The sequence below is a fragment of the Homarus americanus genome, unplaced genomic scaffold, assembly GCF_018991925.1.
Source record: "Homarus americanus isolate GMGI-L3 unplaced genomic scaffold, GMGI_Hamer_2.0 scaffold11022, whole genome shotgun sequence".
In the NCBI taxonomy this organism is placed as follows: Eukaryota; Metazoa; Arthropoda; class Malacostraca; order Decapoda; family Nephropidae; genus Homarus; species Homarus americanus.
Window position 1 is genome coordinate 10,933,585 of NW_024737068.1, and position 24,775 is coordinate 10,958,359.

Here is a 24,775-nt window from a genome sequence, read left to right on the forward strand (position 1 = left end):
GAGCTTAAATGCAGTCAATCAAGACCCGGGTTCAAGAAAGTTTGTAGCTTAAAATTTTCTCGTAACTTAAGATGTAAGAACGCTGACAAGTTAAGCACAAAATTATAAATTTACACCGAGATACGCTCACTTCATCTCACTTTGGAGCAAAATTTACGTACATAATCTTTATAAATCTGGCCCCAGAAGGTTAAACTATGTGATAAAAAGCCACAACACAAGAGTGAGAAAGACCTCGGTGTGTGGCGGCGAGATTCACAGATCCAGGTCTCACTGGCTCAAGGTTCTTTTCCACTTTTGTTCCAAAACTCATATAGTTACAAAGGGGGGAAAGTTGGGAGAGCGTACAATGAAACCTTCCCGTGAACAATGTTGGGAAGGTCATAACCCTGCCAGCGTGAATCTTACAGAATGATGGAGGAGAAAGGATGATGAGAGGGGGAGAAACACAGGAAGAAAATGTGGGTGTGAAGAAATGGAGGAGTGATGATGGGAAGCTACAGTAACCATCTCTGGACGGAGGAAATTATCTGTGAAACATTCATGGAATTAGAGGTGGCTCTGTTTAATATCTCACAACATAACCAGGAAGCTCAGTGGAAATTGTGTGTGATAAGGATGACAAATAACACTAACATTAGAGTGAAGTAAAAAAAAAAATGTAGACATAAGAACTACTCCAAATGATGATGAGGAGTGAAGCTCGTTTAGGAGGGGGAGGGAGGGAAGGAGGCTGGTTAGACACTTACTTTCGTCGTGAGTGACCATGACGTTGGTAGCTACAAATGGAGGAGCCCTGGGGTCGAGTGCCAGGGTGAAGGGTGGCCCGTGACCCTGGCGCCAGTCGTCGGGGTCATTCAGCTTCACCCGGGCCACCACCTGCGCCTCACTGTTCTCTACCACTTGGACCTCCCGTGGCTCAATCAGAAACGGCGGGTTGTCGTTCACGTCAGTTACATTTACCTGAGGAGGAACAGCAAGTCTTGTACGGTCAGGTGAGGGTAACGGTTTACGAAGTCATCTGAGGAAAGGATCAGTTGGGAAAGTCTGGGAAACAAGTTAGTCAGATCACATAAGGATACAGGTCACCTACGATACAGGACAGACAGGTAATTTGAGATACAGGCCAGGCAGATAATTTACGATACAGGTCAACGAGATCATTTGAGATAAGATAAGGAAAGGAGGTCAAACTAAGAACAAGAGCAGCAAACATCTTACACACCTCATCTGTCTGGACACTTACGTTGAGGATGGCCGTGGCGGTCCTGGGTGGCACACCATCATCCACCGCCCATACCACCACAGTATGGGCAGCTGTTGTCTCCCGATCCAGGCTCCCCACCAGTCTCACTGCCCCCGCCCTGTCCACCCGAAACTGCCCCCCGGGGTCACTGGCCGGGGCTATGGTGTACCTTATTCTGCTGCGACCTCCCTGAGGGGGTTAAGGATAAGTAAGAAAGATGGTTATGAGTGAGTAGTGGCAACGGTAGTGGTGGTGGTGGTGGTGGGTAGTGGTGGTAGTTTGTGGGGGGGTAGTGGTAACGGTGGTGGTGGTGGTGGTGGGGGGGTAGTGGTAACGGTGGTGGTGGTGGGGGGTATGGTAACGGTGGTGGTGGTGGTGGGGGGGTAGTGGTAACGGTAGTGGTGGTGGTGGGTAGTGGTAACGGTGGTGGTGGTAGGTAGTGCTGGTGATAGTGGTAAATAATGATGGTTGTGGTAGGCAGTGTTGTTCATACAGTAACAGGTAGTTATGATAGGTGGTGGTGGTGTTGTTGGTACGCAGTTATAGTAGGTGGTAGTGACAGTAGGTGATGGTTGTAGGTAGTGTTGGTGATAGAAAGGGAGTGCTAGTGATGGTAGATGGTGGTGGTAGGTAGTGGTAGGGACAGTAGATGGTGGTGGTAGGTAGTGGTAGTGACAATAGGTGGTGGTGGTTGGCGGTGTTGGTGACAGTAGATGGTAGTGACGGTAAGCAGTGGTAGTGACAGTGGGTGGTAGTGACAGTAGATGGTAGTGACGGTAAGCAGTGGTAGTGACAGTGGGTGGTAGTGACAGTAGATGGTAGTGACGGTAGGTAGTGACAGTGGGTGGTAGTGACAGTAGATGGTAGTGACGGTAGGCAGTGGTAGTGACAGTGGGTGGTGGTGACAGAGATGGTAGTGACGGTAGGCAGTGGTAGTGACAGTGGGTAGTGACGGTAGATGGTAGTGACAAAGGTGGTGACAGTGGGTGGTAGTGAGTAGATGGTAGTGACGGTAGGTAGTGACAGTGTGGTGTGACGGTAGTGGTAGTGACAGTAGTAGGACAGTAGATGGTAGTGACGGTGGGTGGTAGTGACAGGTGGTGACAGTAGATGGTAGTGACGGTAGGCAGTGGTAGTGACAGTGGGTGGTAGTGACAGTAGATGGTAGTGACGGTAAGCAGTGGTAGTGACAGTGGGTGGTAGTGACAGTAGATGGTAGTGACGGTAGGTAGTGGTAGTGACAGTGGGTGGTGGTGACAGTAGATGGTAGTGACGGTAGGCAGTGGTAGTGAGAGTGGGTGGTTAGTGACAGTAGATGGTGGTGGTAGGCGGTGGTAGTGACGGTAACCAGTGGTAGTGACGGTAGATGGTAGTGACGGTAAGCAGTGGAAGCGAGACAATAAATAATACTGGTGGTAAGTGTCGATGAATACCTCTCACAGGAAGAATTAATGCATCTTATTATTTTTTTTCTACACTACGTTTTATTTCCTTTACATCCAAGAGAGAGAGAGAGAGAGAGAGAGAGAGAGAGAGAGAGAGATGGCAACTCAGCTAGTCCACTCTCATCACCCAAAAAATACACTGAACACTAACACAAGCCATCAAGACCGTCACTGTGAACTATCCGTCCCCGTCAAGCAATAACCTACAGTCGTGCCTCTCCCTGCCACCTTCCCCAGTCCAGGAAAAAAAAAATAGTTGGTTACTTTTTCTTTTTTTGACAAGACCAATCTCGATCCCCCCTCCAGCTGTGTGTCACAACCCCAGGTCCCTCTTGTGTATTGCTTGCCCCCAACACTACACAAATCAGCTTCGGATTCAGAAACTTTAATCAAATTTAAGACAATTTCTGAATCTTTATCCAGATTTAAGTAAGAATATTAAACTTTTTCCGTATTTAATTAATATTCTGAAAGTTTATCCAGTTTTAAGTAAGATTCTGAAACTTTATTTTATCTAGATATATAAGTGTAGATTAAAGTAAGACTTGGACAAATTATCAAGATATATATACAGTACAATATATTTAATGTATATACGCCAATTTCGATAAGGATCTAAAACTTTATCCAAAAATATAAATTCGGATTTTGATTGGAACTAGAAATACAGATTTAGTTAAGAAATACGGTTATGACAACAAAATTATACATGTGGTTTGTTGACTTGTTTGATTTACAGTGTTATATTTTGATTAATGTTTACCTCTACTGTCGTGTTCTTCCTCGCTATAAAGTTTACTGCTTTTATATCTTACTAACATTACCTGAAGATTATTCCTCTTAATTATTTCACCTGATGATTAAACACCCTTTACCATGGGGGTATGTTAAGGTTAGGTTAAGGCTTAATTAAGTTAGGTTAGGGTGGTTAATCTCAGGTGAAATAACCCCAGGCGAGCTAATACTCTTGACATTTCACACACACACCTACAGTATGTAAGTACCTTTGTCGGTTTATATTAGTGTGTGTTTCAGACTATGTTGTATTAAACATTAACCTTCCATTATTTTATTCTAGACAAAGTAGAATATTTATTTTTCTTCATTTGTAACTTATTTTAAGCCTCGCTAAACAGAGCTGTCAATTTGACTTGTCACTCACTCCTTGTGCTTTTCATTTGTAAAGAAAAAAAATCAATTTTCTTGTTATATTATGCATTGCAATGTACCTTAATTTAATATATATATATATATATTTTTTTTATCTTGTTCCAATTCCTTCACTTTGTCACACATTTTTATAGTACAGAATGCAGTACATTTCACTCTATCCGCCAAGTGTGGGTAAGTCACACTCAAGGCTCACCAGGCTTCCTCACTGACACTAGGTCACGGTTTTCAGTTATATTTAATTGTATCCAAGTCAAAGGTTCTCATATGTTTTTCCTCAAGTACTCTATCATCATTTATTATCATTACCCATCTTCCACTGTTATGTAGAGTACGTGAATCAACAGCGACAACCTTACAAAATGTGAAAGAAATAGTACATAACGAGAAATGGCGCTAGTTTTTGTTGATGCTACTACGCTTCAACAACTTAGGCACGAATACAAAAAGTTATAGAAAAGTGCTAAGGTAACGAGTAGAAATATCCACACAAATACTAGTTCATATCCTCAACTTACATACACAGGAAAACAGCAAAGTTTACTTCTACTGAAACACAAATGGTGATATAATTTACCAATATGATTCAACAAGGTAAGCACACACACACACAAACTATTTCCCTCCCACTGCCAGCTTACCCCATCCAGGTCGTGGGCGGTGAAAGTGGTGAGGACGGTACCGAGGGGCGTGTCCTCAGGCAGCGTGAGGTGGGCGTGGTCGCTGACGTAGGTGGGCGTGTTGTCATTCTCGTCCACCAGGCGCAGGTTGACCCAGGCGCCGTCCACATGGTACTTGTCTTCCCACCCATCCTCTCCCTGTGAGTTACCCAAGAAACAATCAATCAAGTAAGTAATCAAAGCAATCGACCAATCAAGTAATCAAATAAATCAAGTAAATGCATTAATTAACCAGTCAAGTAACTAAAGTAATCAATCAATTAAGCAATAGAAATAATCAACCAATCAAGCAGGTTAATAAAATTAATCAATCAAGAATTCAGTAAATCAAGCAACCAAGTAATAAACCAACCAAAAATTAACATAATCAACCATTCAAGTAAATAAGTTATCAACTAATCAACCACTTAATTAAATTATTAACCAATCACGTAATCAACCAATCGACTATTCAACTAATCAAGTTCTCAGCTAATCAAGTGATCAACAAATCAAATAAGCTACCATCCAATTAATCAACAAATCAATCGGCAATAAATTTAATCAAGTAATCAATCAATTACGTTATCAAGTAATCAATCAACCAATCAATTAACCAAACAATATAGTGTGAAATCAATCGGTAATTAAATCATCCAGTTATTAGACAAGAGGTAATAAAAAACAATCAAGTAATGAAATAGTCGATAATCAAGCAATCAATAGAATAGTCATTACAACAACTAATCAATAAATCAATCAACCAACTCCCAGAATCATCAATAATTAAACAGTAATCAACCAATCAAGTAATCAATTAATCATACAATCAATTATATCAACCAATCAATCAAGTTCTCAAATAACTAGAAACCATCCAATCGAAAAATCAAACAATAAGTAATCAACGAATCAAGATGAGACAAAATAATCAACCAATCAAATTACGAAGTTAAACGATGTTTTTCTTGATCACATTGATTACTAACTGATGTCACTTTGATCAAATAATAGTTAAATGATGTTTATCTTTGATCAAACTCGATAAATGATCTCTCTAATCAAATTCCTGTACAAAATAAGATCGTAGGATTTGTCATATTCACAAAAATGATGTAAATTGTTTTCATCTATAAACCAGAGGAAGAGGCGGACGAGGAGGTTAGAGCGGGAACCTTGTAGTGAAAATTTCTGTCTTGGAGTATTCATTGATATTCAAGGTGTTTGTGTGTTTCGTTGTATTGCACGGTGTTTCTGGTTCATTATCTGTATATAGTAAAGTGTGTGGTCATGAATTACCATCGAGTGAGTGAAAGGGGGTTAAGTGAGATAGAATTGGTTGGGGGGGGTGACGGAGGGTGTGTGCAAATTCTGGCTTTTACCAACTACGTTCATAAGGGCTCTGGCTGTCCGAACGAGAGTGACACAATAAACAGATGGTCTGAAAGAATGCTTGTATATAATTACAGGTGGAAAATTACAACACTGTACTTGATACACTTGGCTAGTGAGTATTTCTGGACCATTAACATCAGCCAGTACACATGACCACCCATTAAATCACTCGTAAAACACGTAATAGTGATGAACGCCGGGACAAAGGGAGTACCGTACAGCCGCTACTAGTGCTGTCCTCTGTGTTGTGTTGGATATATTTCGCGTTGCTTTTGTTTCACTGCATTTTTGTTGTCGTGATAATGAATCAGTTTTATTGGTTCTAATTATTATACTGTATTGGTGTAGTGCTTTGTGTAGAACTTCAATCGTGTTGTATAATAATAATGCTTTGTACTGTATTAGTGATTTTTTTGTGTTGGATTTGAACTTTATTGGTGTTGTTTGGTCTTTTATTTGTGACATATTATCCAAAATGTTGCCAATTTATTACATATTATCTCGCCAGAGCTCCGTTACACACGAAGGATGAAAATATCGACACCTTGAGTGGCCATGAGAGTCCAGCGACGCACCTCATCCTTCACGCCACCTAACTGTAGGATCTTGTGGGTAGCTAAGTGCACTAAATCCAATAGCGTATTCCTTCCAGAAATTGGTTACTCATAGCAGTGCCGGATGGAAGAGTGGGGTGGGCAACATGGGTTAAGAGCCCTGAGGCCCCAACACAAAAGGGGCCCCCACAAAGCAGATCGAGTTCTAGGTACCCAAAACGATAGAGGGATACACACACACACACACACACACACACACACACACGCAAGTAAATTTTTAATCCTGCTGTGACTCACAGAGATGCAAGGTCGATAACATTAAGTTCCTTCTGTGAGTACGGTAGGTCGGATATATACACATAATTCAACAAGCAGCTTCAAAATACTCCAGGTGACCACAACATACTCCACAAGGTGACCACAACACTATTCCACAAGGCGACCACAACATATTCCACAAGGCGACCACAACATATTCCACAAGGCGACCACAACATATTCCACAAGGCGACCACAACATACTTCGGAATTTAGGTGACTACTGGCGAAACATATACAAAGGGAACCTCCTGAAGCAGACGTACCGCATCCGTAACCTCCACCCGGAAGCGGAATCCTCTCCTATGGTCGGGGTTTTCGTAGTCAAGGGGCCCCACAGGACGCAGGTCACCACCAGGTCCTCCCACACGTCTACCCTCCACCCTGAACATCTGCCACCCGTGTCCGCTTCCTGGCACCACCTACAGAAGGGCGGGAAGAAGGTAGTGGTGACCATTAGTTAGGTTGTCGTTAGGTGAAGGAGCGAGTAGGTGGAGTGTGTTCAAAGTATTTCGTTTACACAATATTATTCTAGTCTCTGTTTTTTTCCCTTTGTGTTCCTAACCATTTTTGCTCACATTTTACCTTCTTTGTTTTCTGTTACTACTACTACTACTACTGCTACTACTACTTTTTTTTAAATGGCCTCCAGCCTCCCCTAATAGCCATACCTTCGCCACTATTTTATTACCTTAATATTGAATATCCTAATACATAAGTATCTATCCTAGCTGTGTTACTACTACAACTACAGCGTTATTATTATTATCCTTAAAATGTCTACCAACTCTTCCAGTAACTTTAGACTGTTTATACTACTACTACTACTACTAACACCGCTACTGACCCTGAAGGTGAAGTTGTTGGACACGTCTTGGTCGACCACAGTGAGGGTGGCCAGCACACGGTCTGGACTGTGGCGCTCCGACACGTCCAGCGTCCACTCTGGCCTCGAGAATCTGGGCGGCACGTCGTTCACGTCTTCTACGTCCACAACCACCGTCCCTGTGCCTGACGGAGGATAGGTATACGTCATTCGTGAGAGAGAGAGAGAGAGAGAGAGAGAGAGAGAGAGAGAGAGAGAGAAACATGTCCGGTATTTAGTGTTAAGAGTGCGGGACGGACGTGGGGAGCGAGGGAATGACGTAGAAATAAAGGCAGAGTAATAATCGTAAGAAAAGAAACGAGGAGATTGGAGGAAGCTCATCGACTGGAAACTTAAAATGGAGAAATAAATGAAGAAAGAAAAGAAGAAGGAAAAGGAAAAATTTAAGAAATATTTCATAAGAGATATAATTGTTAAGACTTGAGTCGAGATATAAAAATATGTTCAGAGACTTGAGGAAAACCAAGCCTTGAGGAACACCCAGCCTTGAGGAACACCCAGCCTTGAGGAACATCCAGTCTGAGGAACACCCAGCCTTGAGGAACACCCGACCTTGAGGAACACCTATCCTTGAGGAACACCCGGCCTTGAGGAACACCTGGCATTGAGGAACACCCTTGAGGAGGAATATCCATCAATGTGTAACACCCAGGAGGAAGAACACCCAACGGCATGAACACCTACCCTTGAGGCCGCCTCCGTCAGTAACGACCACCTGGATGGCATACTGCTGGGTCTTCTCACGGTCGAGGCAACAGAGGGCGGTGGTGATGAGCCCCCGCTGGGTGTCAATGTTGAATATGGGGCTGCCAGTTGACTCATCAATCACGTTCTTCTCCAGAGAGTACACCAGCTGCGCGTTGTGGCCCTCGTGTGGGTCGTCATGGTCCGTCGCCACCACCTGGATCACCTGAGCTCCTGCAGCAAAGGAAATTAGTTTACCAGCACTGTTACTGTACCCCCACCGTGAAACCTAATTTTGTCTAACTGACGAAAAAGTAATTACTGTACCTGCGTTACCGTCGTACCTGAACTGTATACTGTATACAAGTCTGTCCAACTGCCGGAAAAGTAATTATTGCGCCGGTTCTTTATACCTAAATCTGTCCACCTGTCGGAAAGTTAATTATTGAACTTGTAAGTTATTGCATTGTACTTTATACAACGTTGATCTATTAACATATTTTTTTCTGAATGGAGGAAATGAATTTAACTTTAATCCCAGCTTCTGAAAGGTTTGTACGTTATTTTTTATCGCAATTAAAGATCTGAGAACACCTCTAATTGGATGTTTTTACCCAACCACAAAAAACCCATCTAAAACGACTTTGAAATACTTCACTAAGATGAATTTAATTAGCTTCATTCCCATAGCACCTGCTGGAGACAACATAGCCTGGTGTTTTAATGGGCGAATTGATAATTGAGCTTTACCCGTTCTAACAAGCGGAAATGATAAAAATGTCCTTACGCAAAGTACAAAACAAAGAGAGAGAGAGAAAGAGAGAGAGAGAGAGAGAGAGATGAGTGTCCCACCCGTACTCATTAGTGGCAGTACCAGTAAATCTTAACTTAGAAGCTTGTCCAAGAGCTGCCTCACTGTGAGGATTTACTCCCACCACGCAAAGACCCGCATGTACACACACACAAACATACATATATAATCATACACGCATACATATACATACACAAAAAAATATCTCTCTATCTCTTACTGTCACATTCTACATGTATAACACAGTAGGGGCGGTGACACTGGCTGTGTTCCCACTCTTGCTCTGTTATCCTACCTGTATCAAGAGAATAAAATTGAACCTTTCTCTCTCGCTTACTCTTTCTTATTGCCCTGTCATCCTTGGTAAACAGTAAAGAAGTTTGCCCCTCTCTCTCTCTCGCTAAATATGTCTACGGTAGTTAGCTTTAGTTTCTATTTCTCACTCTCTCAAATCACACGTACAACACATGAGTCAGTACCCTACCTTTGGGGGTGTCCTCGGAGATGGACGCGGTGAGGGTGGAGGTGGGGAAGTAAGGGGCGTTGTCGTTCACATCCTTCAGGTTGATATGGACGTCCGTGTAGGCTTCGAACTCCCCGTCCGTAGCCTCCACCCGTAGCTTCCACTTAGCCTGTCCGTGGGGCGGATCACGGTCCAAAGGCTGTGTGCAGGGAGGGGTTAATGTTGTCATGGGTTATTGTTATTATTAGTAGTACCCTGCCTTTATCTGTGTGTGCCCCCCCCCCCCAAGGAAAAAAATCAAGTGAGCAAATTTGCGCCAAAAACTGACCAAGTGTTGCCATGGTGATAGGGTTTTTAGGGGCCAAGGATACGATGGAATTTTTCAGGGGTTAAAGAAAACGATTGAGAACGTCTCCAACAGTGACCACATTAATTTACAGAAATAGCATCACTATTTCGATACTGATATTAGGACTGGGGCCCATAATGTTAGGGAATCAATGCTAAAGGTTAGGTTACGTTGAAATCTGTCTGGAATGAAGCCCACCTCACCTGTCACCCTCGTACAATACATTGTTTAAAAATATATACATATGATGTTTAGAAAAATCAGAGTGAAAATCAATATTATATCACGTTATGTAGTAATATGTTGACCTTTATTTACCAGAAAAAACAGTAATATCTATGAAAATTGTACCTGTAGTTTAATATCATGCAAAGATCTCGTCTAAAATAGCAAGAGAGCTGAAGGAACTACTGCCTTTTAACTGAGTTATAAAGGAAGTCACAATTATCTGACCTTGTTGTAGCAGAATAAATCAATTGCTCAGTTCGGACATGGCTGGTCGTTAACTTCTTTACCATATCACTTAGAAAACAACCATCTTTGTCATTCAAGTATAATGGATTTTTTATTGTTATTTTTTTACAAATATTTAGAAAATAAAAATCCCAGACAACTGATACATCTTAATTACGTGGTAAACCTGTATGTTAGCTGCAAAATGTCATAAATGTATACTTCAACCTGTTCGTAAAAGCTTTAATAACTTAATTTCCTTACTTAACTACACTGTATCATAACTTCACCTCTCAAGTCAGTGGATGTTGGTTCAGTTTTCGGCCTTGTACAATCACCATTAGAACAAAACACTCGGGTGTGTTTGTAGATGCTGGAACAACCCTGGGTGGACAAACATCTTCCAAAGAGGGGGAGGGTGATGTAACGCACTAATTAGCGGATCAGCAAAAAGTATTGTTAAAAAAAATTAGTTTGGTTTGAAAGGATTATAGAAAAACAATAAATTCGGCCCTAAGCTAATTACTTTAAACAGTAAAATTAAAACAAAACATGAATTCAAGTCTCGCTATATTCTTCTACTTCTCATATTTCCCCATCTTTTTTGTTTAATTAATCTAGTTATTTTTCCTCTTACTGCTGTTTCTCCTCTAGCTTCAGCTCCCCTTCTCCTTTTGGTCCCGCTCCATTAACTTTTATTCTTCTAGTCCTTTCGTGTTCCCTCTCCTCCTCCTCCGCCATCATTTAATCACTGTAAAAGCCAATGGTTTCTTACGTCCTCGTCTCAAACGATTAACATTTATTACCCCAGACACATCCATCGCCAAGGGCATCATTAAACAACAATCTGCTCGGGTTTCCAAGAAATTTAAGTATTAGATAAAGAAAAAAAAAGTCAATTCATGTAACGCTCATTATCAGAAGCGCTCCTCATCAGCAGCTACCCATCACGTCGAGGTGAGTGAGCTAGAACATCAGGAGCAGTAGTAAATGGCGCCTCGCATTTGTCAGTGAAAACGTTCGTAGAAACGACGTCGCCCATTACCAGGTCGCTGAGGACCTTCAGGCTTCTGCGTGTTCTTTGTATATTTTCTATTTCTGTAAATTAATCGGTCGAGGTTGAGGAGGAAAAAGGTTTAAAATTAAGTTTAGATATTTCTGGCCGGCTTACAAGGGTTTTACGGCCCTGCATAATTTTTTTGTTTGAGTGCATCAAGTCTCAGTGGAATATTATGGTCACGTATACTGTATGTTTTGAGGAACATCGTCGTCGGTTGGCAGAATTTTGCAGATAAAAACAAAGTAATTGTATATTCATGGTTTCAACCTCGCCCTCTGAATCTTTACACATAACTTTTTTTTTCAGGAATTAAATAAATTGATAAAACTCTATATTAAGAAAAAATAATGCTAGGAGTGTGGTAACGAAGGAGACACAAGTGGACACTGGTAACTTACTCTTCTGAGGACGATTAAGATCCTAACCCGTGTCATGAGTAAAATCTCCAACTTAGTGAAGCTAAAACCTAAGAAAATAAAAGCAAAAGAAGAGACAGTCAGACATTGAAACCTAAAACAGATTTCCGGTATCGTTGGTGGAAAAAAATAATCGTTAGGAAAATTGATGCAAGAAAATGACGCAAAAAGTACTTGTGTGACGCCGCCTCAATGGGTCGTCAGTTCCATGAATCTCGATTACATTTTTTTTTGCTATTAAATATTCAGCATGTAAATAATGATACTCTCACCGCTGGTCATTAGGAGGAATTACGAGAGTGATCAACAGATTAATGTGAAAAAAGAGCTAATACGTTATAAGTTGTTAAGACGGAAGTAATCCTTGTTTCTGAATTAAAAACAGAACCTATTATAACAATTTTAGTCAGCACCGGCGAACCAAAATACAATAGAAAACAAAATAGAAAATTTCGTGTATTTGGGAAGAACTGGAAGTTAATGTGAGAAAAAAAATTCTTTTAAAAAACGTAATCAATTTTAATTTCAGAAACAGGCTGCTGAAGGGCGTCGTATGGACTGTACTCATGTGGCCACCTTCTGCAGGCACCCGAAGGAGAGAAAATGACTTCGAAACATGGCGCTACAAGTGATTCTTAAAATAAAGATAAAAAATAAATACATAATACGAAAATTGGCTACAGCCCAAAAGAGAACACGAACCTAAAAGAAAAAATTGATGATAAAAATAAATATAAGGGGATAATGATAAAGAGAGTAATAGGTAAAACTGAGAGTAAGAGGGTTAGGGGAAGCCAGAGACTGGGATGGATGGATGGGTGAATAAATGGATGGATGGATGAATGAATGAATGGATGAATGAATGAATGTATGAATGAATGAATAAATGGATGGATTGATGGATGGATAACATTAAAGCTGTGTTCCTGAAGATAGAAAATGTGGGAAGATGGCTGAAGACTCGAGGCTGTTGACCTTGAATGATTAATATCCCCGTTTAAATCAACTGTTTACCTTCATCATCGGTTTGTGCCCTCTTCTTCCTTTCACCGTTCAACTTGACTGTTCTCCCCCTCCTCCTCCTCCTCCTCTCATCTGTTCATCTCCTCCCCTCGATCTCCTAAGCCTCCCTTAACCTTTATATTAATACTCCCTTCTTTCTCCTGTTCTCCCTGACTCAACAACTTCTCCTTTATTTTCATCTCCGTCTTTCGATCCTTCCCTTACCCTCTTCCATCCATCCCATAAGACTTTTTTCCCTTCCCAGTTTTTGTCCTTTGAATCCTTCCAGTCTTCTGATCTCTTCTCTATTCCACTTACCCTTTCTTTTGCCTTATTCCGTCCGTCTCTAATCCATCCATTTTTTTTATACTTCCTTCCCTTCATCTTGCTTCCTCATTTCATCCCTTCCTATTTCTCTGAGGTTTCTCTGTTCCTTCCCCCCTTTCTTCTTCTTCTTCTCTCTCTCTCTCTCTCTCTCTCTCTCTCTCTCTCTCTCTCTCTCAATTCTTCTATCCCACTAGCCTTCATCCACTATCCCACCTACCTTGTCTTTTTCGTTACTCCTTTCCAACCATCTCCAATCTCCCATACCCTTCCCCCATTTCCCTCACCTCTCCCCCCTCACTTCCATCCATCCTATTTTTCCCACTTCTGTCTCCATTCCCATCTCCTCCACCTCCATTCCCATCTCCTCCACCTCCATCTCTACCTCCATCTCCACACCTCCACCCTCCAGCTTGACCATCGCCAGCATCCCTAACCCACCGTTGCCTTGGAAACATCAGCCAATAACCTTGTTGTGTACAGCCGAGAGCCTTGAGAAGAGATAATATGACATAAGTTGTTCAGAGAGAGAAAGAGAGAGAGAAATAATAAGGTGTGAGCTGTTCTGAGGGCTATAATAAGGCTTGATGAGAGAGAGAGAGAGAGAGAGAGAGAGAGAGAGAGAGAGAGAGAGAGAGAGAGAGAGAGAGAGAGAGAGAGAGAGAGAAATAATAAGGTGTGAGCTGTTCTGAGGGCTATAATAAGGCTTGATGAGAGAGAGAGAGAGAGAGAGAGAGAGACGTGAGGTGTCAAGACAGAAAAAATAAAGGATTTAAGAAGAGGTGGTGTGTCTGCCTCTCACGACCGCGACCTGGGTTCAGTCCCCGGGTCGGAAATGAGTGAGGTGTTTTCCCTGTGTGACCTGATAAAACATAACAGGTTTTCTCCAGGTGCAATGAACAGCAAATTCATTAAAGACAATAGAGGTTAAAACAATCTACAGGTTTCCTTTATTTGTTGAGGAGGCTGTTAATTAAAAAAATAGAAAACAAAACACTCGAGAAAGCACACACACACACACACACACACACACACACACACACACACACACACACACACACACGCGCGCGGTCCTATCCTTGTACCCACTCTGTTTATGAACGACATTAACGATACTGATGAAAATATATCGTTCCATATAATTAAGTTTGCAAACGATCGGAAGATTTACGAGAGGGTGACCAGTCAGGAAAACACCACATCCATGCAAAACGATCTACGCCAACTTTTCTAATGGTTACAGTGTGCCAAATACCTTTATACTTACTTAACAAAATACAAGGTCCGTCATGGAGTAAAATAACCCATAACACAATTACTCCATAAAAAAATAAAAAAATAAATTAACAAAATCCTGAAAAAGATACAAAGTGTTACGAAAAACAAAAGATTACAGCTAAGTTGCTTCATAAGGGTCAATGGAACAGTCTACTAATTGAAACCGTGGAAGCAAGACCAATGGAACATCTTTACAAAAATCCTGAACAAGTTATCATCCTTCTTCCCATGCCATGACCACCTCTAGTTGTCTTTGCGGTCAGGTAGATTAAGCAATGACCACCTCCCAAAACAAAACATTCATCCCCTCACACACACACACGCATAACAACACCTCACGCACACATAACAATACCTCACGCAACAATACCTCACGCACACATAGCAATACCTCACGCACACACACACACAACCAAAACCTCCTCATACCCTTAACAGTAGAACGGCGCCAGTAACGGGATCAACGGAGAAACAGCTGGTTCCGTTGGGGTAGACACCATCCCCAGACAATGAGTAGTGCAGCTGGCCATGTTCAGCCCCGTCACCATCTGTAGCTGTTACCTGTAATTAACACACCTTGAGGGACACGCACGTAGACAACAAGTCGAGGTGAGGTTTATATATAGCATGGAGTCAGCAGTGGCTTGTGTTGTTACTATGCAAATATCATGGCGGGAATCTGTTGAGAGAGAGAGAGAGACTGACTTAGGAACAGACATGAACGACTACACACCGTGAGGATGGTTTTGGGAAGGTGTCGGTCGTCCTCTTCGGTAATCTGTGTCTCGTGCAACAACCTGGGGAACACTGGGGCATGGTCGTTCTCGTCTAACACCCTCACCACGACCTTCGCCTCGCTCCTAGCCTCTCCCGTCCGCGCCTCCACTGCCAGGTCGTACTAGGAGAGATACAGAAAACAAAATGATAAATACTGAAAATAGTAATGAGAGAAAGTCGTACTATCCAAACCTCCATTACTAGGTCGTTGTGAAGAAGGAAAAAAATAAATTCCTAGAATAAGTTTATGGGAAGGATCGTACTTGACCGTGGTGCCACTATCAGGTCGGGATGGGAAAGTGGAAATAAAGTCACAGGATGGTGAAGGGTTGCATTCTGGCCTTCGACTGAGAGGGAGGCTTGGATGACGTGGGCTGGGAATCTGAAAGTCTCGTATGTCCCGTGTCTCTCGGATCTAAGAGCAAAAGAATATTAGTTTTAAAAAAATAATTTCAAAGTAAAACTGGTTGAGGAACTGAACCTTGACATACAAGTTTAACTAATTGAACGGCAATTATTTATAAAGTGGCCAAAGGTGATCGTATCTGGAGAAGATAAGAGAGGTTCGTGAAGATCGTACCCGAGAGAGAGAGAGAGAGAGAGAGAGATGATTTAGACCGTAATATCCACCGCAGTAAGAGAACAGTAAACATTTTGTTCACTAAAACGCGATAAAAGCGGAAATGAAAACAATTTTCTATGTTGGTGGACATTCTGTGTCGAGTGTTTGGCAACTTGTGGCTCGAGGCACCTCAGTCTACAATAAAACTGTTCTTACGTTAAACTCCTCACCACAACCATTAACTTTGGATGAAAAACAAAACAAAAAACGAATCTAGTTATAACACTGTCAGTGCAGATATCTACAACATATTGCAGCCATCTCTGTGAAGCACTTAAGATAAAGGTCGCGATCCTCCAATTACAGGGAGAATCAACTGACTAACTTTTAAAAATCTAGGACATGGTTGACATTTTTCAAACGTCTATTTTATCTTTAAAAAAAAAATAATTCCTGATTTTAAAACATTCTTAGAATCAATGGCGCGAAAACACAAATATGCCGAACACGCCCTCACTCGCTTTGCGTTAGGCTTATATACTGAATCAACCTGACTAATTTTCATTTTCCAGGAATAAAATAATATATATTCGAAATATTTACACCTAAAGCCTTTCATAAGTCGAGGTGAAGTACTACAAACAACAACAAACAAATAACAACTTATTACATATGTTTATAATCTCAACATTGTTTATATGAGTGTTCTTTACATGTCCGTCCGTCGGTATGTGGTCAGAGGCGCTTCGACACGGGTTACAGTGACACACACATACCGCCTCATACCAGGGACATTGTGGTCGAGTTCGATATTGAAAACTCTTCTTCACTTACCAGAGTTGTGACCTAGACGGAGGTAGAAGATGAGAGGAAGACACTGAGGAAGAATTTGAAGACGAGGAAGAGGGGGGGGGGGAAGGGAGGTGGGGAAAATTGGAAAATGGGAACGGAGGAGGAGATGGAGATGGGAAGGAGTAGGAATTGGAAGAATGCGAGGAGGAGGAGGCCGAGGAGGAGGAGGAAGAAGAGGAGGAATTGGAAGAATGGGAGATGTTAGGAGATGGGGATCATATCTACAGGCTGTATGTACCCTCACTTTCTCCAACTCTAACCTAGTGTGTTCCTTTCACCCTCCCTCTCACCCTACCTTACTCCGCCTTTTACCTTCCCTCCCACCCTCTCTTACTATATTCGTCTCTTAACTTATTCTCATTCTTCCCTTCACAATTCTCTCCATCTTTCCCGATTTCTCTCTCACCCTTTCTCCTGTGCACTCTCACCCTTCTCTCCCTCTCAACCTCTTTCCCTCTCTTCTCCCTCTCAGTCGCTTCCTGTCTCTCCTTCTCACCCCCTTCCTCTTTTTCTCCCTCTCCTCCCCGGGACCGCCAGGAGATGGGGTTCACTCCCTCAACGAGAGAAGACTGCTGGCAGGAAAACATCATTTACGATGCCGGGACGACCACAGCCGCCGCTAACTTGTTTTGATTCACTCCTGGTTGAAGTCTACATATCCACCTCCCTGCCTACCCACCTCCCTCCCTGCTTGCCTACCCAGGAGATTGAGAGAATAAAAGAGAAAGAGATAAGAGAAAAGATTGAGAATAAGACAGAGAGAATAAGACAGAAAAAGAGAGAGAGAGAGAGAGAGAGAGAGAGAGAGCCCATTGGAGACCTATACTGCACACGACTAAATCTTAAGGACCAACTAGCGTGCGTGGAGTGACCAACAGAGCCCTGAAAAGAACCAGGGATTACTTGGTGGTATGAGAGAGGAAAGACAAGTAGCCCACACCATCACACCTCAAGACTACGGGTTGGGTCGATGGAGAGAGAGAGAGAGAGAGAGAGAGAGAGAGAGAGAGAGAGAGAGAGAGAGAGAGAATAGTCGTTCAAGACGCGGTAATACTTCGAGCGTCCTTAACATAAAAGGTCAACTGTAGTCCAACGTGTATTTTTAATTTATTTTATTTATTATTTATTTATTTTACTTCTCGGTTACTGTAGATATAATCCATAAAATAAATAATACTGTAGCGAAGTTTCTTCCTTTCTTTCTTCTACAGGATAGTTTTTAATCATATATTCCTTCTACAGGATAGTTTTTAACCATATGTACCTTCTACAGGATAGTTTTTAACCATATATACCTTCTACAGGATAGTTTTTAAGCATATATTCCTTCTACAGGATAGTTTCTAACCATATATACCTTCTACAGGATAGTTTTTAATCATATATTCCTTCTACAGGATAGTTTTTAACCATATATACCTTCTACAGGATAGTTTTTAATCATATATTCCTTCTACAGGATAGTTTTTAACCATATATTCCTTCTACAGGATAGTTTTTAACATATATTCCTTCTACAGGATAGTATACCTTCTACAGGATAGTTTTTAATCATATATTCCTTCTACAGGATAGTTTTTAACCATATATACCTTCTACAGGATAGTTTTCAATCATATATTCCTTCTACAGGATAGTTTTTAACCATATATTCCTTCTACAGGATAGTTTTCAATCATATAATCCTTCTACAGGATAGTTTTCAATCATATATTCCTTCTACAGGATAGTTTTTAACCTACAGGATAGTTTTTAATCATATATTCCTTCTACAGGATAGTTTTTAACCATATATACCTTCTACAGGATAGTTTTCAATCATATATTCCTTCTACAGGATAGTTTTTAACCATATATTCCTTCTACAGGATAGTTTTTAAGCATATATTCCTTCTACAGGATAGTTTTTAACCATATATACCTTCTACAGGATAGTTTTTAATCATATATTCCTTCTACAGGATAGTTTTTAACCATATATACCTTCTACAGGATAGTTTTCAATCATATATTCCTTCTACAGGATAGTTTTTAACCATATATTCCTTCTACAGGATAGTTTTCAATCATATAATCCTTCTACAGGATAGTTTTCAATCATATATTCCTTCTACAGGATAGTTTCTAACATATATGGCGTTTATAGGAAAAAAATACCCGAGTGGTAATTATCTCTTCTCTAGGAGCTGAGGCGCTGGGCACAGGTGGGAGATGACGCCAGGTAATCACACAACACTAATTAACAAGAGACTCACCTGGAATCGTCCTTTGGGGAGGTGTCAATACCCTACACGTCGAACAACACAACTTAGGGGGAGGACCATTCAAGGCTCTCTTGAGGGAAGTTGAGGCAAGAGTGAGAGGAGTAGTTTGAGAAAAGAGCTCCTCAACTGTCCTCTTCAATTGTCCTGTTGTCCTCACCTGTCTTGCTGTCCTCACCTGTTTTCCTCTGTTGTCCTCACCTGTCGTTTTCTACTGTTCTGTTGTCCTCACCTGTCTTGCTGTCCTCATCTGTCGTTCTGTCCTCACTTGTCATCTTCTATCGTCCTGTTGTCCTCACCTCTCTTGCTGTCCTCACCTGTCGTCTTCTATCGTCCTGTTATCCTCACCTCTCTTGTTGTCCTCACCTGTTGTCTTCTATTGTCCTCACCTGTCGTGTTTTAGTGTGCTATAGTCCTCACCTGTCGTTTTCTATTGTCCTGTTGTTCTCACCTGTCTTGCTGTCCTCACCTGTCGTCCTGTTATCACCTGTCGTATATTATTGTCGTATAGTCCTCACCTGTCCTCTATTGTTCTTGCTGTCCTCACCTGTATCCCACTATCCTCACCTGCCCTCAATTTTTCCTGTTATCCCCACCTGTCACCGTGTCCTCACCTGGTTCTGATCCTCATAGTTGAGAGGAGTGAGGAGAGAGAGTCGGCCAGAGGAGGAGTCAAGCCTAAAAGAGCCTTCTTCATTACCCTCTGTGATCCTGAACGTCAGCGGCGCTCCTGTGGGTTGAGAGACAGTCAGGGTGAGAGATACTGGGGAGAGATGAGAGATAATGAGGGTGAAAGATACTGGGGTGAGATGAGACAGCAAGGGTGAGAGATATTGGGGTGAGATGAGAGATAATGAGGGTGAGAGATACTGGGGTGAGATGAGACAGCAAGGGTGAGAGATATTGGGGTGAGATGAGAGATAATGAGGGTGAGAGATACTAGGGAGAGATGAGACAGCAAGGGTGAGAGATGCTAGGGAGAGATGAGAGATAAGGGTGAAAGGTACTGGAAACAGATGAGGGACAGTCAAGGTGAGAGAGATACTGGGGTCAGATGAGAGACTTTAAGGTGAGATGAGAAACTATAAGGTAAGCAAAATTGATCCTAAAATAAGGCATCCTACGGGTCAGAAGAGATGTTCAAGGTTCTAGGGTAGCCGGCGAGGTTCTAGAATGAATGGCGAGGTTATACAGTGTGGCTGGCGAGGTTCTAGAATGACTGGTGAGGTTCTAGAATGAATGGCGAGGTTCTAGAATGACTGGCGAGGTTATAGAGTGTGGCTGGCGAGGTTATAGAGTGTGGCTGGCGAGGTTATAGAGTGTGGCTGGCGAGGTTCTAGAATGAATGGCGAGGTTATACAGTGTGGCTGAGAGGTTCTAGAATGACTGGCGAGGGTTCTAGAAGGAATGGCGAGTTCTGAATGGTGAGGGTTCTAGAATGACTGGCGGTTCTTGGAGAATGACTGGCGAGGTTCTAGAATGAATGGCGAGGTTCTAGGTGTGGCTGGCGAGGTTCTAGAATGAATGGCGAGGTTCTGGAATGACTGGCGAGGTTCTAGAATGACTGGCGAGGTTCTAGAATGACTGGCGAGGTTCTAGAATGAATGGCGAAGTCCTAAAATGATTGGCGAGGTTCTAGAATGACTGGCGAGGTTCTAGAATGACTGACAAAGTTCTAGGATGATAACACGTAACATCAACAGTGGCGGGAACGAAATAGAAAAATAAAATCGGAGAGAAAATTTTAATACACATTAATACGTTGTTGATAATTAGACTCCATTTTTTAAAGCATAATATTAATAGTTCATCATTAGTAGGCTTTCAGGGATGATATTTACTGTTGCTGTTCTGAATTAATTTTAGGATTTTCAGCCACTGTATTTTTGTGTGCATATTTGCCCCCGAAATTGTTGCATGGCTCAGATCATTCTCCAGTACGCGGAGTTGAACATGGAATTAATTCACCGACTCTCCGTCAAGCTTCTTTATGGCGCTGCTGCTGCTGTGTTGTGTTGCCTCGGTTGGCTGTTGGTACGTACACTCTTTTGTCTAATTATTGGGAGAGAGAGAGACAGTGAGTGAGTGAGTGAGTGAGTGAAGTGAGTGAGAGAGAGAGAGAGAGAGAGAGAGTGAATACAAATAGATAAAAACAGATTAATAGAGGGTTGATAGACATATTGATAGAGACAGGCAGACAGACAGATAGATAGACAGACAGACAGATACATACATAGATAGATACACAGACAGACAGACAGACAGACAGCTGCAGCACCACAACAGCCAGCTTGCATTCTTCAAGGCCTTAATAGCTCGTCTTGTTTTCGCTGAAGAAGTTAAATTAAAGACATAAATAACCTCAAGTTTTCTTAATGAAGTTCCATCAATCCCTCAAGTGTGTAAAACTCATCCCCACTTCTATTTGAATCCCTCTATTTATCGCTGTGATGGACGTTTGGGGGATAATATATGTGGTATATCTTTAGCTTTAATCACATATAATAAAAGTCCAACACAGTTTACTATCATATATCAGGACCCACTACTACACAATAACACAAGGAGGCTTTAATAATGGTAATCGACAAAAAGAAAATACGTCTACAAGAAATATAAGTAAATTTTAAATATAAATGACTATAAACAGCTAATTAGTTCATCAACCCGGATAACTAAGTCCTCAGGCCACCATACTAGAGCAGGTAATAATATGTAAGAGCCAAGAGAAAAAGCAATCAGGTTGGGGTCGCTCGTACGATTAAGAGAGACAAACACGAAACAAAGTAGAGAGAATTACAAAGTGAGCGAAATCAGAATACTTAATAATTTACCGACTATTTTACTTGCTTTTATACAACAGTTGCCTCATATTTAGTCAATATACTGTAGGTAGCCTTAAATAACTACAGTGCAGGATCAGAGGCTTCCACTACCCAGTACAGAAAGAGAGGAATCACTCCTGACAGTATCGAACTTACACGGTGACAGAGAACTTTGTACTAAAGGGGTTCAATAAATTAAACTCGATGAAGAGCAGAGGTATTGATATAACCCAAGTCAGGTTTTTATGGGATGTTGCTATTGTATCAAAATCAACAGTAACACATCTAATTAATCTTTCCATTAGTACCAATACTGTACCAGAAGAACATAAGTTTGCCAGAGTAACACTTATCTTATCTATGAGGAAGGCAACAGATCTGGGAGGTAAGTACAACCAGTTAGTATCCTATGTATAGTATCTAAAAGGCTTTAGGGGGTCTCGCATCACACCGGGTTCATCCATTTCAGTGACCATAAGAGGACCCAAATAGCTCATGAAAATTACACAGCCTTGGACACAGAGGATCATGATACACTATGTGAAAAACTGCAGGCTCTTGGCATTGGACCAGTTGAACTGTTTAGTCTTACCCTAACAAGAAGAAACAAAGAGGAGTTGCAAATAATACCGAGTCAACACTGTCGATACCGTGTGGAGTCCCACGTGAGCGTGAATTGTAAACTTCTGTAGTATGCTGATAACAGTGCCCTTTTAGTGTCAGGTAAAGATTCAATTAATATAGCGAACAAGTTATCATCTGAACCGGAGTCACGCAGTCAACGGCTGATAGACAACAAGTTATCCCTACATCATGGAGAGACTGAATCATTATTCTTTGGACCAAAACCAAAACTCAAAAGAGTAAACGAATCGAATGTACTATATGAGAATGAACCATCTCAACTGTAACCCGGATAAAATACCTTGGGCTAACTCTTGTTACGCCGTCTCTTAATTTACTTAAATATCCAGGTTCTAGGCGTAACCAAACAAAAAGTGAAGTAAATTAAAAGAATAAAAATAAATAAAGTAAACCTTTAAGAATTTAATTGATTAAATATTAACACAATAAAGAGCCTCGTAGGCTGTCACAACAAATTGATTCACCATCGAAACTTTTAAGACACAAATGATACTAAACATCGAAACATCAAAAGAATAAAAATAAAGCATTGGATTACGTTAACACTGCATAAACATGTAAAAACTATCACTGAAATTAACTAACGTGAAACAACACTGAATTACTTGAATACAACTAAGCAAATACTGATGGACACAAACAGAGACATAAATAGGTACTCACATAGATATACCACATTGGTGGCGACAGGAACAACACAAATAAATTAAGTATAAGTAACAAGTGACACTCAAAGGATGTGGACTGTATGACAAGAGGACTGAACTAACTCAAGTCAGTTGGTGGGTCCTATATATAAGGTCGGCTCCCGCCACGCGACCCGCCGGTGGGTCGTTTAACGATGCAGATGGTCGTTAGAGAACAAAGAATGCTGGTTACAATACAAAATAAAGAAATAAGATGGGCTTGAACAAATAATGACAGTTAAAACCTTAACAGCACAGGGTAAGGTGACTAGAATATATAATAGTAAATTTAACACATCATTACAGGAATAATATGGAACATGGGAGCATGTTATATATAAAAAAATATAAAAAATTCGACACGGTCGTAACACTCTTAACTCTGCTAGGCTAAAATTTCTTCATAAAAAATCAAGATGTTTCAGATGATGCACGGAGGACCCTTTGCCGAGCGCTCAAACAATATCACTTTGACTATTCCTGTTCATCAGAGTACTGTATTCTGCCTTAATTAACACATCTGAAGACAAGCTACAAACTGTCCTGCAGTCATTGGACATGTTAAATGTGGCAGGTAGTGAAGAATTTGAGGCTGAAACACGCTTATAGGATTTTCAGCGGACTGTGCCCAGTGTATCTACAGTAATAACAAACGTTGTAAAATATATACTGGCAGGACACAAGGGAAGGTGAACACAGTTATATGGCACCTGGTGATCGCTGTCAAGCGAAAAACACTTTCTTCTTTACAGCGATAACGGATTGGAACAAGTTACCAGACCGCATTAAAACCAGTAATGTTATCAAACAATTCAAATCTAAAATTAAAAATACATAACAGACAAAGATACAGAGAGACAATGTTGTATGTTAAGTGATTCGTCAGCCTCGGATACTACTGTTCAATGCAAAGTTTGTTATATTTATAAAAAAAACAGCTTCTATTCCTGTAGATATACTATTACTGATTAGTGACCAAACGTAAGCAAAAGACCCTACTAGTAATAAGAATTTGATGGCTTTGTTGGCTACCCTTGGTCGAATTACATACTGCACGGTCTATGTAACACTCGCTCCAAAAAGTATCTTTACGATTTTAGGTGAGACAATATGACACAACAGACGAAGGATTTTGACAAACCTACTGAGACAACAGGAGTCGTGGTGTTCATCATGAAACTCATCGGTCCACTTTGTAAAGACAGTTTTTGGAGCGAGCACCGTATACCTGAGTTGTCTGCTGTTTATACAAGCTAAACCAATTGTAAACTTGTATGGCAACATTATTAAACAAACAATAATTATTATAATATTGTTCATATTCTTATTATTAAAATGTTCGTATTTTAATTCTCAAAGACGAGTTAAATAAAAATTTTCATGATAATCTCAAATATGACAAAGAAAAAAGTTAAAATTTTCCGAGAAAGTTTATAAATTATTATTATTTTTTTAAGTTTTAATATTAACCAAAATGTTAACACAATGCCTTAGTTTTTTTTTTTTTGGTATCTATCAAATGTGAAAAAAGCCGTTTTGCTATTTTTAAATTGTGGTCATTTTCGTTTGAACATAAAAAAGGTTCAAAAGTACATCTGATGTCATAATAGGTTCATAGACTTTTAATCACGAAATTTACACTTAGAGAGCTTTT

The 24,775-nt window shown here is 40.9% G+C and overlaps 1 protein-coding gene across 1 annotated transcript in view; it reads right to left on the reverse strand.

The window, feature by feature from the left end:
- The window catches only part of LOC121872838 (putative neural-cadherin 2), a 62,832-nt gene that overhangs the window by 26,556 nt on the left and 11,501 nt on the right, over positions 1-24,775 (reverse strand). The window contains exons 3-12 of the mRNA XM_042375887.1: positions 19,580-19,695; positions 15,247-15,411; positions 14,943-15,074; positions 9,653-9,830; positions 8,358-8,591; positions 7,635-7,798; positions 7,054-7,209; positions 4,503-4,679; positions 1,247-1,435; positions 750-963 (exon numbers count right to left, since the gene is read on the reverse strand). Coding sequence (XP_042231821.1) covers positions 750-963; positions 1,247-1,435; positions 4,503-4,679; positions 7,054-7,209; positions 7,635-7,798; positions 8,358-8,591; positions 9,653-9,830; positions 14,943-15,074; positions 15,247-15,411; positions 19,580-19,695 — 1,725 coding nt within the window. The remainder of the gene's footprint in view (positions 1-749; positions 964-1,246; positions 1,436-4,502; positions 4,680-7,053; positions 7,210-7,634; positions 7,799-8,357; positions 8,592-9,652; positions 9,831-14,942; positions 15,075-15,246; positions 15,412-19,579; positions 19,696-24,775) is intronic.